The sequence below is a fragment of the Alosa sapidissima genome, chromosome 2 (genome assembly GCF_018492685.1).
Source record: "Alosa sapidissima isolate fAloSap1 chromosome 2, fAloSap1.pri, whole genome shotgun sequence".
In the NCBI taxonomy this organism is placed as follows: Eukaryota; Metazoa; Chordata; class Actinopteri; order Clupeiformes; family Clupeidae; genus Alosa; species Alosa sapidissima.
The window spans coordinates 43,765,708-43,787,097 of record NC_055958.1 but is presented as its reverse complement, the minus strand read 5'-3'; the positions used below and the strand labels follow the sequence as shown (position 1 = coordinate 43,787,097).

The 21,390-nt window shown below is 42.5% G+C and overlaps 1 protein-coding gene across 1 annotated transcript in view; it reads right to left on the bottom strand.

Annotated features, from left to right (window-relative positions):
* Positions 1-17,729, bottom strand: part of tmprss3a (transmembrane serine protease 3a) — a 57,631-nt gene extending 39,902 nt beyond the window's left edge. Inside the window, exons 1-4 of the mRNA XM_042079362.1 lie at positions 17,634-17,729; positions 15,207-15,459; positions 11,456-11,560; positions 5,023-5,136 (exon numbers count right to left, since the gene is read on the bottom strand). Coding sequence (XP_041935296.1) covers positions 5,023-5,136; positions 11,456-11,560; positions 15,207-15,459; positions 17,634-17,702 — 541 coding nt within the window. The 5' untranslated portion in view covers positions 17,703-17,729. The remainder of the gene's footprint in view (positions 1-5,022; positions 5,137-11,455; positions 11,561-15,206; positions 15,460-17,633) is intronic.
* Positions 17,730-21,390: the final 3,661 nt, after the last annotated feature.

Below are 21,390 nucleotides of genomic sequence, written 5' to 3'. Positions count from 1 at the left end.
GCCACAGGGAACTGTGCTCTCTCCAGTCCTGTTCACCCTGTACACATCTGACTTCTGCTACAACACCGAGTCATGCCACATGCAGAAGTTTTCTGATGATACTGCAATTGTGGGGTGTATCAGGAACGGGCAGGAGGAGGAGTACAGGAGCCTGGTGGAGGACTTTGTGCAATGGTGCAAACTCAATCATATTCAACTTAACACTTCAAAGACCAAGGAGATGGTGGTGGATTTCCACAGGTCTAAGCCCACTCTGCTACCAGTCCACATTGATGGGGTCAATGTGGAGGTGGTTAGCACCTACAAGTATCTGGATCTCCACCTGGACAATAAACTGGACTGGTCAGCCAACACTGACGCACTCTACAAGAAAGGGCAGAGCAGGCTAATAAGAAGAAGTTGTTGTTGCCTAGGAAGAACAGTACAGTGCATTTTCATGCACTGTAATAAAGATATTACGAAATACTGTACATCATGATAAGTAGTTATTCACCATCATTTGCAAATTGGTAATGATGGTTAAAAGTGATTAGGGGAGAGGTGAGAGACACGTATGGAGCACAGCTGAAGACGCACTGTCACGAGATATAAGCAACTCCACTGCAGGATAAATGTTGTTTTATTCAGTCATTTGAGCAATATTAGGGTAAGTGTTGTTTTTTTCAGCCTATGTTTTCGATGGTAACCCATTGTCAGTCAATAGTGAAAGTAACTGCATCTAACTGTCTTCGTTGACTGACACCTTGGTGAAGTTAGTTTCACTTTGCCAATGAGTTCAAATAATAGACGAGTGCAAATGCGTGAAGGCTATGCTAGGTTTTAGTAAAGCATGGTTTAAGAATGACTATTTCATACTGTCTCGCAAGCAGCCTCCTTCAAATGCGCCGTTGAATGCCAAAATAACGATGCATTTATTTGACATATCGCGCTTTGCGCCGTTAAAGGGAATGACAGATGTCATTCTCATTGGTTTAAATGATGTTACGCCCCAAACACACCCATATGACTGATTAAAAAACCTAGGAACACCTTGTTGTGCCATGCGCTCCACGTTTGATAACGAAACCCCTCCCAATGTGAACTGGACATCCTACTAAATTTGAATAGACTTTTGACGAGTGACGATGCACTTTAGAATGTCATGATAGGGCCCTGTGTGTGTGTGTGTGTGTGTGTCTTTGTGTGTGTGTGTGTGTGTGTGTGTGTGTGTGTGTGTGAGAATAACAGCTGCAGCACCAGAGAGCGCCCACTGACTCACACTTTAAAGACAAACAGAGGTGTGTGTGTGTGTGTGCGTGTGTGTGTGTGTGTGAGTGTGTGTGCGTGCAGTGTTGGGGAGTAACGGAATACATGTACGGGCGTTACGTATTCAGAATACAAATTATGAGTAACTGTATTCTGTACAGTTACAATTTAAATTGTTGGTATTTAAAATACAGTTACATTGTTGAAATCAATGGATTACATGACGATACTTCTCTGTTTCATAAGTTTATTCGCTCTCTAAATAAATGGCAATTCCATGCATTTCCCAGAAGCTCCTGAAAGCAACCTATGATGAAATTGTTTCCATGTTTAAATCCAAGCCCCGCCGTCTTGCACTAGCCTCACATTGCACCTGTCAAAACGCAGCCAGCGCGCATTATGGACGCTTCATCGGAGACCCTGAAATGACTGTTTGCACAGCAAATTAGGAGTAAAGTACGTGGAGGTAACTCCTGTTCCTCACTGATAGTGGTTCTTGATGTCTGTTCAAAGGATATTTTCCCAAGTATTAATAGCTCAGGCTACTTCGGCCAATCGGTTATACAGTTTGCTAATCAAAGCCTAGTTCAGGTGTTGATTTAGACCTACAATATCTCTAAAATAGGCACTGCATTCTAAGTTTTTTTATTCTAACTTAAAATAGCTTTATGCTTTTTTTTTCTAATTAGATCTACATGCCGTGGCCCACTGGTTAGCACTCTGGACTTGTAACCACAGGGCAGCCGTGGCCCACTGGTTAGCACTCTGGACTTGTAACCGGAGGGTTGCCGGTTCGAGCCCTGACCAGTGGGCCGCGGTTGAAGTGCCCTTGAGCAAGGCACCTGACCCCTCACTGCTCCCCGAGCGCCGCTGTTGTTGCAGGCAGCTCACTGCGCCGGGATTAGTGTGTGCTTCACCTCACTGTGTGTTCACTGTGTGCTGAGTGTGTTTCACCAGTGGTGGAGGAAGTACTGAATCTCAGTACTTAAGTAAAAGTACAAATACACAGAGAAATATTTACTTTAGTAAAAGTAAAAGTACCACAATGACAACCCTACTTAAGTAAAAGTAAAAAGTACCTGCTTTTAAATGTACTTTAAGTATTAAAAGTAAAAGTATTTGCATAATGATTTATTCTCTTAATATCTATATTCTAAAAGAAAGATTAGTATGGGCTGTGGCATTTTAATTAAGCTAGTTTTAGGTTATACTCGACTAGATTTAAGCTAATGCAATTGTGCTTACCATCTGTGGCCCAGTTTACATTCTGACCTAAAATTCTAGAGACTGTAGGCCTAATTCTGGTTATCTACTAGGGTGATCTGCTGAGTAAAATATCATTCAGCAAAACATGAGAGCCTGAAGTTTAACGGGGTAGACAAGGGAAACGTCGGCTGGATCGTAATGCCAATTCTGCTGATTGAACAGAAAAGTTGCTGAGAAAGGTGTTATGATTAGGTTCAGTTTCACTTGCGCAGACGCACATAGACATTGAATGAGCGCTCACATTTCTACCCCCCAATTGTAGGCTATGCCTCTTTATTTGATCACACACAATTAAGAAATATTTCCTAATCTGGAAAATGCTACGTTTTTTTCGGCCAGCGGTTCTATAATAGTCTACCATTCATTTGTGCCGCAAATGATCAGACGTGTGACAGAAGCATGGACATAGCCTGTAACTTCGCTGATCCGCGGATAGCAATCTCATCGCAGAGGAGGCCCTAACGCTTCAGATAACAGACAGAGAAAGGCACAGAACACAGTTGCATGTCCAGTGTAGCCATGGGTCTGGTGAATATAGCCTACCGAATGCAGATGGCTACAAGCTCACGCTTTGCCTGGTCTAGACTAGAAGCTTATGTTTTAAAGATTTAAAAGCTGGGCACGTACTGTAGCGCTCCAGAACCTGTGGTAGCAACCCCGCCGCCTGGTAAAACAAACGTGTTTGTCAGAGAGAAAAAAAATCATAAAATGTATCGTAAAAAGGAACGATGGTGTTGTAGAAATGTAGCGGAGTAAAAGTACAGATAATTGCTGTAAAATGTAACGAAGTAAAAGTCAAAAGTATGCACTATAAATTCTACTTAAGTAAAGTACAAATACGTGGAAAATTTACTTAAGTACAGTAACGAAGTATTTGTACTTCGTTACATTCCACCACTGTGTTTCACTAATTCATAGATTGGGATAAATGCAGAGACCAAATTTCCGGGATCAAAAAAGTATATATACTTATACATTTAAGTTTTAAAATGAATTATGGTGCAGCCTCTGAAGAATTATTCTTGCCAGTAGCATATTTTAACGTGCGTTTTTTTATTGTCATTACGCGGTCACGTTCATTTTGAGAGCACTGATATACAGTAGTCTATAGTGTTTACATTTGCAGGTCATTTTCGTTCCACCTGTCATATGCGCACCTCACTTGTACTGGGTTGATGCCACCTAAAATCTCACAGGCACACCCTCTGACAGGCACACACACACACACATTATACACCTACATTACACACACACATTATACACATATATATAATTTCTGGCTACGCCCTTTAAGTAGCCTAAGTTGTAGTCGCCTGTGTGAATGTAGTGTGTGTGTAGTCTGTGTGTATAGTGTGTGTATAGTGGGTAGTGTGTGTGTGCAGTGTATGTAGTGTCTGTGTATAGTGTGTGTATGTAGTGTGTGTGTATTGTAGCCAGGCAGCATAAAAACTGCCGTGTCAGTATAAAGACCCCGTCACCCTTCCCATTTTAAAGTTGACAAGAAAAGAAACACAACACAGCATGTGGTTTTCAAGCAGGTGATGCAGTGTATTAAACAAAATGTCATTCAGTTCAGGACGTCGGCAACAGCTCATTAGATCCAACAAAACGCTACGTCTATAGCGACGCAAACAAACAAAACAATAACCAAAAAACAAACAAATAAAAACGAGTGGCCTAGGAGGGACTGGCAGCAAGTGTTCCTGTGTGTGTGTGTAGCCTATATGAGCGTGTGTGTGTCCCGGGAGGAGAGCAGCAAGGAAGAGATGAAAACGACGTAGGCCTAGTTGAAACCAAAGTTTTTGGAGGAGGTTTTGAGAGGTATAGGCTCGATTAGCCAGGCAAAAAGTGTAGCCTAACACTTCGCACTAATCCATTAGCACAGTACCTTTATAATCCACACATCCGATCCGAAAATCCACATTCACTTCCAGTCGTCCAATAGGTCCATAGGTTTTAGTTTACTTCCATCAAAGCGCTTCCGAACTTCCACCGAGCTACCGCAACCTCCGACACATTGAACTGAACATTCAACTCCCCGCCGGTTTGACAGCTCACTTCCTGTTTTGTTTAAAGAGACTCCAGCTCATGACCTCCACCACACCTGATTGGCTGGTCAATTAGAAGGTCACTAAGCCAGCCAACTACTTCAAGTGACAATAGTGAGGAAGTAATATATAGTAAAAGTGTGATGTAGTGAAAATAAGTAAATACATATATTTTGGTAGATTAAATATTTTATGTAAACAGGACAGAAACGTGATTCTGTCACAGTATAGTGTGTAGTGTGTGTGTGTGTAGTGTGTCTGTGTATAGTGTGTGTGTGTGTGTGTAGTGTGTGTATGTATAGTGTGTGTATAGTATGTGTGTGTGTGTGTCTGTGTATAGTGTGTGTATAGTGTGTGTGTGTATGGTGTCTAGTGTGTGTATAGTGTGTGAGTGTAGTGTGTGTATAGTGTGTGTGTGTGTGTAGTGTGTGTATAGTGTGTGTAGTGTGTGTGTGTGTGTTACCACAGCTCAGCTCGTCCTCTCCTGCTGGGCAATCTTCTCTCCCGTCACACTGAGCTGAGAGCGGAATGCAGCCAGACGTGGAGCACCGGAACTTTCCAACACAACTCAGACCCACTACACACACACACACATTATACACACACATTATACACACACACATTATACACACACATTATACACACACACATTATACACACACACACTATACACACACATTATACACACACACACTATACACACACATATTATACACACACATTATACACACACACATTATACACACACATTATACACACACATTATACATACACACACACGGTACATATTAGGGATGTGAATTTTTGCCAAAAATGTCATTCGACAATTGAGGAGCAAAAGTCGAATATCGTTCGAAAATCAGAGGGGAAAAAAAACGCACCTTCTCACAATGACAGAAAAGGAGGCCAATTTCATCTTTAGCGATTTGTCATCAAACAAACTATTAATTCAACAAGTAACATGTTCTCATAATGATGTAATGCGAACCTGCCTTGTGCAATAGCCTAAATTTTAACAAATTAGTTTCAATCAATGTAACTATTCATAGCCTTGGTTCGGCATGTCATATTCTTGTTATAAACCAAATGAGCATGTCAACATGGTCAGGGAGGAGACACGAACAATCACCGGTAGTCCAGCTGCGGAGATCAGCCACTCGGACGGCTCAGAAGTCGCAGGCACACTCAAGTAGGAGGGAATACCACTGTCATGGGGTAAACGACTACGTGCTCATTGGTGGTATATGTCTTGGCAGTATTGCAAGAGTTCATTACTGCAGAGTTAACAGTCACGAGGTCATGACAACGCTCCTCTTCTGTTGTTTGTTTACTATGTAGCCTACACAACACAGGTAGCCTAGATCAGTCAGTAGCCTACACAACGCAGGTAGCCTAGATCAGGCAGTAGCCTACACAACGCAGGTAGTCTGCACAACGCAGGTAGCCTGCACAACGCATGTAGCCTAGATCAGGCAGTAGCCTACACAACGCAGGTAGCCTAGAATGTTTACTATGTAGCCTACACAACGCAGGTAGCCTAGATCGGGCAGTAGCCTAGAATGTTTAATATGTAGCCTACACAACACACTAGATCAGGCAGTAGCCTACACAACGCAGGTAGCCTACACAACGCAGGTAGCCTAGAATGTTTACTATGTAGCCTACACAACGCAGGAAGCCTAGATCAGGCAGTAGCCTACACAACGCAGGTAGCCTAGAATGTTTACTATGTAGCCTACACAACGCAGGTAGCCTAGATCAGGCAATAGCCTACACAACACAGGTAGCCTAGATCAGGCAGTAGCCTAGAATGTTTACTATGTAGCCTACACAATGCAGGTAGCCTACACAACACAGATAGCCTACACAACGCAGGTAGCCTAGATCGGGCAGTAGCCTACACAGCGCAGGTAGCCTACACAACGCAGGTAGCCTAGATCAGGCAGTAGCCTACACAACGCAGGCAGCCTAGATCAGGCAGTAGCCTACACAACGCAGGTAGCCTAGATCAGGAAGCCTAGATCAGGCAGTAGCCTACACAACGCAGAAAGCCTAGATCAGGTAGCCTAGATCAGGCAGTAGCCTACACAACGCAGGTAGCCTAGATCAGGAAGCCTAGATCAGGCAGTAGCCTACACAACGCAGGAAGCCTAGATCAGGTAGCCTAGATCAGGCAGTAGCCTACACAACTCTGGTAGCCTAAATCAGGCAGTAGCCTAGATCGGGAAGGAGAAGGGGGTTTCACTCATGTGAGCGACAGGGAAGTACCCTGCTGTGCGATCTGTGACAGTTGGCGCTGCGTGAATTATGTAGCCCATTGGAACTGCGCGATATTAACAATATCGAGAAAGCTATTTTAAGATCGAATTACCCACGCATGTACAGTGGGTCCCAGTTAAGTTTGGACGGGTTCCTTCAGGAATCACGCACCCCATTTTCTCAGCAGAAATGGCACAAACTGCAGTTGACATAAACAACCACAAGGTGTCACTTTGGAGTTCTGCCACTACTATTTTTGATACGACTTGACTTACTGCTTCCATGATGCAGTTTCCAAGTCAGTAGAACAATCAGAGAAAGCTGAGCCATTATCAACCATATATGATAATACAATAGCGTGAGTTTATATATCTTATACCCTATTTGTCATGGTTACTTATATATTTGATAGTGTAACGATAAGCGCATGAGACTTTCAGCGGGGGCACGGGAACTTAAATTGATCACGGTAGTTTAAGCTTACACTTGACAAAACATTATAATATGAAAATGTAGATGCAATTGTTGTAAGATGCAAAAAATAAATCTGCAGATAAAACCAATTATCCTCATTCATTGCAACCGCAGCATGCCTGCTTGCCGACGTTCAAACGAAAAAGATATCAAAGCACCTTTTGCGTTTGAATGTAGCACAAATTTAAACAGCTTGACAAATGATTTAGCTAATTGATTATAGCCTGTACAGCAATTGTTGAACATTTACCTGTACAAGTACATTGTTAGCCTACAGACCAATTTCCATAGTGCACATCTTATCAACAGTTTGAATGTCGTGTGTGTTTCTGCATTGACAAATACCGTTAAGCACAATGATTCATGCCCAATTAATTTCCCCTGTTAAAGTGTTCGCCTTTGTTACACTATTTGGTTTCATGATGTAGCCTATGATAAACACCATATGGCCAAATATGTGACTCAGCTAATGTTATAGGCTATACAATTTCCCCTCTTAAAGACAAGCTGGTGTAGCTTATTAGACTAGGCTACTATTAAAATACACCGACGGTAGCCTTGGCTATGTGTAAAGTAAGCTATCGCATGATTTCATGCACGTAAGTTCATGCATCTGTCAAGTTCGTACAGGGCCTCGCACCCCCTTGCGACGGCCCTGCAGCTCCTCCTAAGACAGCGAGGAAAACGTTAAAATACGCGATAAACCCGGGAAAAGTTGACAGGTTTGTTTCGGTCCCAGAGATTATTTGTGAAATTGTGCAAACGACAGCCTTTTCGAGGCATTTCAAGGAAGGACTCAGTAGACAGAAGGCATCAATAGCCTAAATTGTTGGGACTGGGGAGGGTCATGCGTTTTTTCTCAATCACTTTGGAGGGTCATAGAAAAATGTCTTGCTGGCGAGGGAGGGTCACGTCTTTTTTGACTAACGCTCCCAAAACTCCTCCGGTAGCCCCTTAAATAAATAATGAACAGTCCCTAATTGATAATAGCCTTTAGGCCTACACCATCAATTGTTGAACATATACCTGTACAGGACATTGACAGTAGCCCAGCCTAACAAGCAGATGTTGCAAAAAAGACGCAATTAATCAGAAATAAATAATGTAATCTGCATCACTTTATTTAACAAACTGCAAGCAACAAGAGGGTTGAGTTCGTTGTGAGGCCAAACCCAAGAGCAGAGCCTATCTGCTAAGGCACTCGATAGGCTATAACGAGCTGTGTGCGCCTGGAAAGACAATAAGATGCTTTCTGAATAGCACAGCGAAGACGGCTCTGGTCATCCCATACCCTCCCCCCACTTCCAGATGGGCTCCCCCTATTAAGTCAGGTTCTGCCCAAGGTTTCTTCCTGGAATATGGGAGTTTTTCCTTGCCACAGTTGCCATATGGCGTGCTTGTGGGGGGTAAGAGGGTTAAGGCTGCCAGTCTTATGACGTCATTTTCTATATTTTTGATATGTTGCTGAGTATAACATAAACAGCAAAGAAAAGTGATTGATAATGACTGACTGACTATTATTGTGTTACATGCTTCAAATGTAAAGCACTTTGAGCTGCATTCTGTGTATGAAAGGTGCTATACAAATAAAGCTTTATTATTATTATTATTATTATTATTATTCCTGTAGCCTACCATTATGACGTTTTGGGACATTAAGCTTTTTCACGTTAAGCCCCCCTCCCCCACCCCCTTCTTTCACAAGCAGTGGGGGAGCGCGGGGCACAAAGTAACACTTTTTGGTAGACATAGGAGGGTTCTCCGCGCTTCTGTCGTTTGTCCACAATCCGGTGCAACCAGGCCAGGACAGATATTTTAGAGCAGGGTGTCAAACTCATTTTCATAGAGGGCCACATCATTGAATTTATAGGTTACTGAGGGCCACATAATCGGCGAACATGTGCATGGTGCAACCATGAAATCGGTATTGCAGTATGGCTTATTCAAAATTGCTGTGTAATGATCCTAACCACTTTAAAACAGTGTGGCTGAAATAAAAAACAAACAGCCTACAACAGTAACATTTTCAAATGCAACTTCTAGGCCTACAGTATTAACAACTGATCAATATGCATTCATGACATTGATGAGAATAAACTGCAGTCAATAATGTGCATAACAATGTCCATACATATCACCACTAAAATTAACTGTGGCTAAGAAAGGTACTGTGTGTGTGTGTGTGTGTGTGTGTGTGTGAGAGAGAGAGAGAGAGCTATGGTACGTACACCCTCCCACCCCCACCCCCGCAAAAACAAATTCACGTGTGTACAATATTTGTCCGTTTCCCGGTTTTAGGTCCGTGCATTGCAAAAAAAGTAGCCTACATAGCATAACAATATCCACATGCAATAATACAACAACAACGTCTACGATGACCTATTAATTTGGACAAATTGATACAGCCCTATAGCTAAAGCTACCTTTAGTTATGTTCTAGCGTACCGTGACGTCTGGCTTTAAACAGCTGTAATCTAACGTTCTGACAAGCACACCAATTGCCTACCTTGTTCTTGCCCATCTGGAATAACTCCTCTAGCTTTGCTGTCTCCATCCTTTCTGTTTTCGTTGTTTAAACTTGTGATATCCATAACTAGTGAATTAGCCCAACATTGTGTGCTGATAACCATATATAGATAGCCGAGTAAAAGAAAACAAAAAGTAGCCTAGTTATGTGCCTGCGTGCGTATTCTGTCTTTAAAGTTTAATAATGTTCTGCACCTTTTACTAAAGAATAAAGAAAATTAAGAAGACATCTGAGCTGCACCGGCGTCTCTCCTTCTCTCTAACACTTTTTGGCTTTGGCTAAATATTTCTAGAATCATTTGAGTTTCACTAGTCACATGTTTTAACAAGCAACACTTCTTATTGAACTAATAACAGACGTGTGTCGAAAATTGACTTTATTTTCCATACGGAGAAATAACATATGCAGAGTCTAACCAAGGTCAATCTTGCCAAAAAAGGCCTCAAACCTGAAAACACACGAGGCAAAAGTGCAAAACATCACAAAACTAACTAAACTAACACACGCATATTTTTGTATTGCGACCATTGTAGCCTACAGTTGTAACAGCGCGTAACAGTCGTTTTACTCCCCGTATGCGCTCATTATAAAGAAAGTTTAACGTGTCCCAAAAACAGCTATCAACTAATCACCAAACGTCTTATAAACAAGTATTGCCAGGAGCAACACCTTGCAAAAAATGATAACAATAGGCCTAGGCCTTTATATGGCTCTGCTCCTGCCTAGATTCGAACTCAGAACTACCTGAAAGTTGCAGACCTGTTCTGGAAATACGTGCATTAACCCACTTGACCGTCAGACAACGCTATCTGCTTCGAGTAGGCCTATTGGGTAGGACTGTAGCCTACACTGGTTGCTGTGGCACAGTCTTGAGTGACCGAATTTGTTTTTCTTATGAATGCTGTCATTTTGTTAACATTACTGTTAAGGAGATGCTGTAGGCAAAGTCTATATTTCAACCTCGTTAGTGTAGTAAAAAAAATCAGAACTATTCACAAGGTTTCTGGGCAGCATATTTATGTTCTGTTAGCAAGCGAACTTCTCATGACTACCGACAAAGTAGCCTACTGCCAGCTGACGAAGCTCTCATTTTAAAACATTACTGAGAGACAGGCACTGTACAATCAAGAAATCTTGCCACTGAATCCAAAACTATGTTTAACATTATGTACAAAGCTTAGGCTACAGTGGACTAGCATGTTGCAGGGGCTGCTAAAAACACAGAGAAACGCACTGAAAACTCGGCCAATCACAGCCCTTGCTGTTGAATGCGCCGTCCGGTTCGACCGTGGAACGCCACAGCAGACTATGCTGCCCCCAAGCGGCTGCAGTTGTACATACATTTCACCCAGCTGCGTGAATCACCTTGATCGTGAATGAAGTGTCAATTTTTAACTGGGACCCACTGTAGCTGATAATAACAATATCGAGAAAGCTATTTTAAGACCGAATTACCCACGCATGTAGCCCATTGGAACTGCGCGATATTAACAATATCGAGAAAGCTATTTTAAGATCGAATTACCCACGCAGTTTGACTATTTGAATATTCGACGATCGTGACTCATCCCTAGTACATACAGTAATCCTACATACTCACACACAAACACACATAGACACACACACACACACACACCTCCAAGGCCAATAGCGAAGATGAGGCTGACTAGGACCAGGACACACACTCCGATCAGTAACTCCATCCTGCGAGCCAACAGACGACTCCCGAGACTCTGCATCTCTACACACACAGTACACATTACACACACACACACACACACAGTACATTACACATTACACACACACACAGTACATTACACACACACACACACACACACAGTACACATTATACACACACACACAGTACATTACACACACACACACACACACACACACACACACAATACAACTTAAACACACACACACACAGTACATTACAGATTACACACACACACAGTACATTACACACACACACACACACACACACACACACACACACACACACACATACAGTACATTACACACACACACAGTACATTACACATTACACACACACACAGTACATTACACATTACACACACACACAGTACATTACACACACAGTACATTACACACACACACACACACACACACACACACACACACAGTACATTACACACACACACACACAGTACACATTATACACACACACACACACAGTACATTACACACACACACACACACAGTACATTACACAGTACACATTATACACACACACACACACGGTACATTACACACACACACACACAGTACATTACACAGTACACATTATACACACACACACACACGGTACATTACACACACACACACACAGTACATTACACATTACACACACACACAGTACATTACACACACACACACAGTACACATTATACACACACACACACACACACACAGTACACATTACACACACACACACACACAGTACATTACACACACACACACATACACACAGAACACATTACACACACACACACACAGTACATTACACACACACACACACACACAGTACACATTATACACACACACACACACACACAGTAAACATTATACACACACACGCAGTACATGTTATACACACACACACACACACACACAGTACACATTACACACACACACACACACACACACACACACAGTACATTACACACACACACACACAGTACACATTATACACACTCACACACACACACACACACAGTACATACTACACACACAGTACACTACACACACACACACACAGTACACACTATACACACACATAGACTTACACAAACACACACACAGTACATACTACACACACAGTACATTACACACACACACACACACAGTACACATTATACACACACACACACAGTACACATTATACACACACACACACACACACACAGTACACATTATACACACACAGAGACTTACACAAACACAGTACATATCACACACACACACACACAGTACACATTATACACACACGCAGTACATACTACACACACACACACACACATGTACATACTACACGAACACATACACAAACACACAGTACATACTACACCCACACATACACAAACACACACACAGTTCATACTACACACACACATACACAAACACACACACAGTACATACTACACACAAACACACACACACAGTACATACTACACACACACACACAGAGACAGTACACATTGTGCACACACACAGTACATACTACACACATACACACACACATACACAAACACACATACATGTACACATACACAAACACACACACACACATATTGTGCACACACACAGTACACATTATACACACACACAGTACATACTATACACATACACAAACACACACACACACACACACACACAGTACATACTACACACACACATACACACACACAGACAGACAGTACACATTGTGCCCACACATGGGAAAACTCTCCAAGACACAACTCTTCCAAGAATACCTCCTCTGCTAGTGTTCTGACAACCTCACACACCAAGAATAAGGATATAAGTATATATACTCTTTTGATCCTGTGAGGGAAATTTGGTCTCTGCATTTATCCCAATCCGTGAATTAGTGAAACACACTCAGCACACAGTGAACACACAGTGAGGTGAAGCACACACTAATCCCGGTGCAGTGAGCTGCCTGCAACAACAGCGGCACTCTGGGAGCAGTGAGGGGTTAGGTGCCGAGGGGATCGAACCGGCAACCCTCCGGTAACAAGTCCGAAGCGCTAACCAGTAGGCCACGGCTGCCCCAAAGAATACCTCCTCTGCTAGCGTTCTGACAACCTCACACACCTAATACACTCTAACCATCCTCCTCCTCCCTCCTCCTCCTCTTCCCTCCTCCCTCTCTTTTCTTAATCCACACACACGATGCTTTAACACTCTGTGTAAGTTGTCACACACACGATGCTTTAACACTCTGTGTGAGTTGTCACACACATGATGCTTTAACACTCTGTGTGAGTTGTTCTGCACACACAGGATGCTTTAACACTCTGTGAGTTGTTCTGCACACACACGATGCTTTAAGACTCTGTGTGAGTTGTCACACACACAATGCTTTAACACTCTGTGTGAGTTGTCACACACACGATGCTTTAACACTGTGTGAGTTGTCACACACACAATGCTTTAACACTCTGTGTGAGTTGTTCTGCACACACACGATGCTTTAACACTCTGTGTGAGTTGTCACACACACAATGCTTTAACACTCTGTGTGAGTTGTCACACACACAATGCTTTGACACTCTGTGTGAGTTGTCACACACACGATGCTTTAACACTCTGTGTGAGTTGTTCTGCACACAAATGATGCTTTAACACTCTGTGTGAGTTGTTCTTCACACACGATGCTTTAACACTCTGTGTGAGTTGTCACACACACAATGCTTTAACACTCTGTGTGAGTTGTTCTGCACACACACGATGCTTTAACACTCTGTGTGAGTTGTCACACACACACGATGCTTTAACACTCTGTGTGAGTTGTTCTGCACACACACAATGCTTTAACACTCTGTATGAGTTGTCACACACACAATGCTTTAACACTCTGAGTGAGTTATCACACACACGATGCTTTAACACTGTGTGAGTTGTTCTGCACACACATGATGCTTTAACACTCTGTGTGAGTTGTCACACACACAATGATTTAACACTCTGTGTGAGTTGTCACACACACAATGCTTTAACACTCTGTGTGAGTTGTCAAACACACAATGCTTTAACACTCTGTGTGAGTTGTTCTGCACACACACAATGCTTTAACACTCTGTGTGAGTTGTTCTGCACACACACAATGTTTTAACACTCTGTGTGAGTTGTTCTGCACACACACAATGTTTTAACACTCTGTGTGAGTTGTTCTGCACACACACAATGCTTTAACACTCTGTGTGAGTTGTCACACACACAATGCTTTAACACTCTGTGTGAGTTGTTCTGCACACACACAATGTTTTAACACTCTGTGTGAGTTGTTCTGCACACACACAATGTTTTAACACTCTGTGTGAGTTGTTCTGCACACACACAATGCTTTAACACTCTGTGTGAGTTGTCACACACACAATGCTTTAACACTCTGTGTGAGTTGTCACACACCCGAGTTGTCCGAACCCGACCCAACCCGTCGGGTCCCTTGAAAACCAAAAGATGTTTTTAGTAAGGTCCCACCTTGGAAGGTTCGTCGGGCTCGGGTCGGGTAGCCACACTCTAGTGTGTGTGTGTGTGTGTGTGTGTTTCTCACCAGAGAAAAAAGGCTGTACTTTAGTGACTGGTGTGTGTGTGTGTGTGTGTATGTGTGTGTGTGTGTGTGTGTGTGTGTTTCTCACCAGAGAAAAAAGGCTGTACTTTAGTGACTGGTAAGGTGTGAGAGGGTGGAGCAGTGGGGTCTGTGTGTGAGTCCTGCGTCTGATTGGTCTCTCCGGCCTCAGTGGGCAGGGCTGGTTCGTTAGGTGGACCATCTTGGTTGTCAGGGGGAGGGGTGTTGTTGTTGCCATGGGCGGAGCCTAATGTGCTGACATCAGCAGTGGTGGGAGTCTGGACAACAGGAAGCTCCTCCTCTGTAACAGATACAACCTCCAACTACACACAGTCACACACACACACATATAGTACACACACACACAAACACACACACATACATTAACATATAGTACACACACACACACACATAGTACACACACACACTCACTCACCGGCACACACACACACACACACACACACATAGTACACACACTCACACACACACACATGTATTAACATATAGTACACACACACACACACACATACATTAACATATAGTACACACACTCACACATAGTACACACACACTCACTCACACACACACACACACACACATAGTACACACACACTCACTCACTCACACACACATGCCTTAACATATAGTACACACACACACACACACACATTAACATATAGTACACACACACGCACACACATGTATAAACATATAATAAACACACATACACACATACACTTACACACACATTAACATATAGTACACACACAAGCACATACTGTACATTAACATATAGTACACACACACAAACACACACATACATTAACATATAGTACACACACACACATTAACATATAGTACACACACACACATACACACACACTCACACACACACACATACACACATGCATTAACATATAGTACACACACACACTCAGTGTTTCCCACAGAATTGGATTCAATTTGTGGTGGTAGCTGACTTGGACAACGGGGGGGTATTAAGATCGTCTTGGTAGTGTATAGGTCTAATTGAGTTGATGTGTGGATGCAATTCATAACATTTTCTACATAGTTAAAATAAAGGTTCGTACTTCTCCTTGGGACAAGCACTTTTGAATTTTGGAAAACACTTTTCCATTTACATCGGGATTTTGCAAACATTTAGTGTCAGAGTCAATAAAATGAGCTCTTCAACAAACAAGCAGCTGTAAGTAGGTTAGGCATGCTAAATTCTACATCCAAACAGTATTCTAACGTTAGCTTTGAGATACTGCTTGATTGCATAACTTAACTTTAAGTTTAGTCTCTTCAATGTAGCCTACTATGTTGTGATAAGACCTTAGTAGAGTTAACTTCAATGCAGCAGTTTTGAACAAATTTGCGCAGCATGGTCACGATGCTAAGTGGATTTAATAGCAATTTAGCCAGACGTCTTCTATGCAATGCTTCTATGTGGCAACAACAATCCTTCAACAATCGTGAATATTTTGTTAAATGCACATGCAGAGGAGGGGCAGCGGGCTACGAGAGAGAGCGGGGCGGGGCAAGGAAAGGCTGTGTGCGTAAAAAGCGCAGCTCAATGGCAATGCAAGGATTTGACCTTATATTTAATTTAAATTAAATTAAACATAGAATATTAATCTGTGGTGGCCAATTTTTATTCCGTGGCGCCCCGCCACAGATTAGTCAATGTATGGGAAACACTGCACACTCTCTCACACACACACAGTCACACATACACACATGCATTAACATATAGTAAACACACACTCACTCACACACACACACACACATATACATTAACATATATAAGTTAAGTTATAAGTATATATATATATATATATATATAAGTGTATATACTCTTTTGATCATGAGGGAAATTTGGTCTCTGCATTTATCCCAATCCATGAATTACTGAAACACACTCAGCACACAGTGAGGTGAAGCACACACTAATCCCGGCGCAGTGAGCTGCCTGCAACAACAGCAGCGCTCGGGGAGCAGTGAGGGGTTAGGTGCCTTGCTCAAGGGCACTTCAGCCGTGCCTACTGGTCGGGGTTCGAACCGCCAACCCTCCGGTTACAAGTCCGAAGCGCTAACCAGTAGGCCACGGCTGCCCCATATACATATAGTACACATACACTCACACATTAACATATGACACAAGCATTCTTACATGTATAATACACAACATCCGAGATACACACATATATTCACTTCACACACACACACATACACTCACACACAGAGACACATCCATACACACTCCAACACACACACACACACACACATTCTTGCATGTATAATACACATCATCAGATATACACACATATATTCACTTTATACACACACACACACCACAGACAAACACACACACACGCACACACATGTATACACACACACATGCATACACGCACCCGCACACACACACACAAACACATGCACACACACACACACGCACACACATGCATACACACACACAAACACACACACTCACCTCTGGGCCTGTCTCTCCTCCGTCTTGTGTAAGCGTGTTGTTGGGTGGAATTTCCTCTGGATTTGCCATGATGGCGTCTCAAATACACACACTCTCTCACACACACACACACACACACACACACACACACACTCAGCCCTTTGCTAACACACTCATGCTGTCCACGCAAACACACTGACTGGCTCGTCAGTGGCCAAATACCACTCTCTCTTTTTGGCCTTGCAACGTCTCTCACACACACACACACACACACACACACCACCTGAGTAGAAGTGTTTTGCCTTGCAATGTCTCTCACACACACACACACATCACCCGAGTAGCAATGTCTCTCTCACACACACACACACACCACCTGAGTAGAGTGTTTTGCAGGATCAGGTAACATTGTTTATCACCATGGTTACAGAGTCAATTTACAGTGGATGTCAGGAATGGGCGGTCGCATGTACATGGTACATGTGTGTGTGCAGGTGTGTATATGTGTGCAGGTGTGTATATGTGTGTGTGTGCAGGTGTGTATATGTGTGTGTGTGTGTGCAGGTGTGTATATGTGTGTGTGTGTGTGTGTGTGTGTGTGTGTGTGTGCATGTGTGTGTTTGTGCAGGTATGTATGTGTGTGTGTGTGTGTGCATGTGTGTGTGTGCAGGTATGTATATGTGTGTGTGTGTTTGAATGTGTGTGTTTGTGTGAGTGTGTGAAAGAGAGAGAGAGAGAGAGAGAGAGAGAGTGTGTGTGTGTGTAACAGAGATCGAGAGTCAGTGTGTGTCTGTGTGTGTGTGTGAAAGAGAGAGTGTGTGTGTGAGTGAAAGAGAGAGTGAGAGTGTGTGTGTAAGAGAGAGAGAGAGAGTGTGTGTGTGTGTGAAAGAGAGAGTGAGAGTGTGTGTGTGTAAGAGAGAGCTGAAAGATTGAAGCAGAGAAGAGAGGAGGAGGTCCTGTGTGAAATCTTAATCTCTCATCAATCAATACTGAAACTCACACACACACACACACATGCGCGCGCACGCTCACCCACACATGTATACACACACACACGCACACATACACACACACTCAAACCTGTCTTCTAAATGGAAACCAGTTAGAACGTGTCCAAAACCTGTGTTCTAAATGCAACCGATTAGAACATGTCCAAAACCTGTGTTCTAAATGGCAACTAGTTAGAAAGTGTCCAAGGCCTATGTTCTAACTTCATCTGGTTTATGAAGTCTTACTTCATCCCCCCCCCCCCGCCCCCGACACTACACCCACCTACTTTTACTGTAAAAGCTATATATTAAGTACATGTAAAGACACAGAATAATGACAGAACTGTATGACAGATCAAATTCAAAAACTTTTGAAGTTTACCCAAAGCATTAGCATGTCTGCAAACGTATGCACAGGGAATATAAATAAAGTGTGTTGCATCTTAATTCATTTCCAAGACTAGGATTAGGCTCTATGCTGTTTCATTTCCAAAACTAGGATTAGACTATGCTTTTTCCAAGACTAGGATTAGGCTGTCTCTATGCTGTTTCCAAGACTAGGATTAGGCTGCTGTTTCCAAGACTAGGATTAGGCTGTCTATGCTGTTTCCAAGAAAAGGATTAGGTTCTCTATGCTGTTTCCAAGACTAGGATTAGGATGTCTCTATGCTGTTTCATTTCCAAGACTAGGATTAGGTTCTCTATGCTGTTTCCAAGACTAGGATTAGGCTGTGTATGCTGTTTCATTTCCAAGACTAGGATTAGGCTCTCTATGCTGTTTCCAAGACTAGGATTAGTCTCTCTATGCTGTTTCCAAGACTAGGATTAGGTTCTCTATGCTGTTTCATTTCCAAGACTAGGATTAGGTTCTCTATGCTGTTTCATTTCCAAGACTAGGATTAGACTGTCTCTATGCTGTTTCCAAGACTAGGATTAGGCTCTCTATTCTGTTTCCAAGACTAGGATTAGGTTCTCTATGCTGTTTCCAAGACTAGGATTGGGTTCTCTATTCTGTTTCATTTCCAAGACTAGGATTAGGCTCTCTATGCTGTTTCCAAGACTAGGATTAGGCTCTCTATGCTGTTTCATTTCCAAGACTAGGATTAGGCTCTCTATGCTGTTTCCAAGACTAGGATTAGGTTCTCTATTCTGTTTCATTTCCAAGACTAGGATTAGGCTCTCTATGCTGTTTCCAAGACTAGGATTAGGCTCTCTATGCTGTTTCATTTCCAAGACTAGGATTAGGCTCTCTATGCTGTTTCCAAGACTAGGATTAGGCTGTCTCTATGCTGTTTCATTTCCAAGACTAGGATTAGGCTCTCTATGCTGTTTCCAAGACTAGGATTAGGCTGTCTATGCTGTTTCATTTCCAAGACTAGGATTAGGCTCTCTATGCTGTTTCCAAGACTAGGATTAGTCTCTCTATGCTGTTTCCAAGACTAGGATTAGGCTCTCTATGCTGTTTCATTCCCAAGACTTGGATTAGGCTCTCTATGCTGTTTCCAAGACTAGGATTAGGCTGTCTCTATGCTGTTTCATTTCCAAGACTAGGATTTGGCTCTCTATGCTGTTTCCAAGACTAGGATTAGGCTGTCTATGCTGTTTCATTTCCAAGACTAGGATTAGGCTCTCTATGCTGTTTCCAAGACTAAGATTAGTCTCTCTATGCTGTTTCCAAGACTAGGATTAGGTTCTCTATGCTGTTTCATTCCCAAGACTTGGATTAGGCTCTCTATGCTGTTTCATTTCCAAGACTAGGATTAGGCTGTCTCTATGCTGTTTCCAAGACTAGGATTAGGTTCTCTATGCTGTTTCCAAGACTAGGATTAGGCTGTCTATGCTGTTTCATTTCCAAGACTAGGATTAGGCTGTCTCTATGCTGTTTCCAAGACAAGGATTAGGTTCTCTATGCTGTTTCCAAGACTAGGATTAGGCTGTCTCTATGCTGTTTCATTTCCAAGACTAGGATTAGGCTCTCTGCTGTTTCCAAGACTAGGATTAGGTTCTCTATTCTGTTTCATTTCCAAGACTAGGATTAGGCTCTCTATGCTGTTTCCAAGACTAGGATTAGGCTCTCTATGCTGTTTCATTTCCAAGACTAGGATTAGGCTCTCTATGCTGTTTCCAAGACTAGGATTAGGCTGTCTATGCTGTTTCATTTCCAAGACTAGGATTAGGCTGTCTCTATGCTGTTTCCAAGACAAGGATTAGGTTCTCTATGCTGTTTCCAAGACTAGGATTAGGCTGTCTCTATGCTGTTTCATTTCCAAGACTAGGATTAGGCTCTCTGCTGTTTCCAAGACTAGGATTAGGTTCTCTATTCTGTTTCATTTCCAAGACTTGGATTAGGCTCTCTATGCTGTTTCCAAGACTAGGATTAGGCTCTCTATGCTGTTTCATTTCCAAGACTAGGATTAGGCTCTCTATGCTGTTTCCAAGACTAGGATTAGGCTGTCTCTATGCTGTTTCATTTCCAAGACTAGGATTAGGCTCTCTATGCTGTTTCCAAGACTAGGATTAGGCTGTCTATGCTGTTTCATTTCCAAGACTAGGATTAGGCTCTCTATGCTGTTTCCAAGACTAGGATTAGTCTCTTTATGCTGTTTCCAAGACTAGGATTAGGCTGTCTCTATGTTGTTTCATTTCCGACTAGGATTAGGCTCTCTATGCTGTTTCCAAGACTAGGATTAGTCGCTCTATGCTGTTTCCAAGACTAGGATTAGGTTCTCTATGCTGTTTCATTTCCAAGACTAGGATTAGGTTATCTATGCTGTTTCATTTCCAAGACT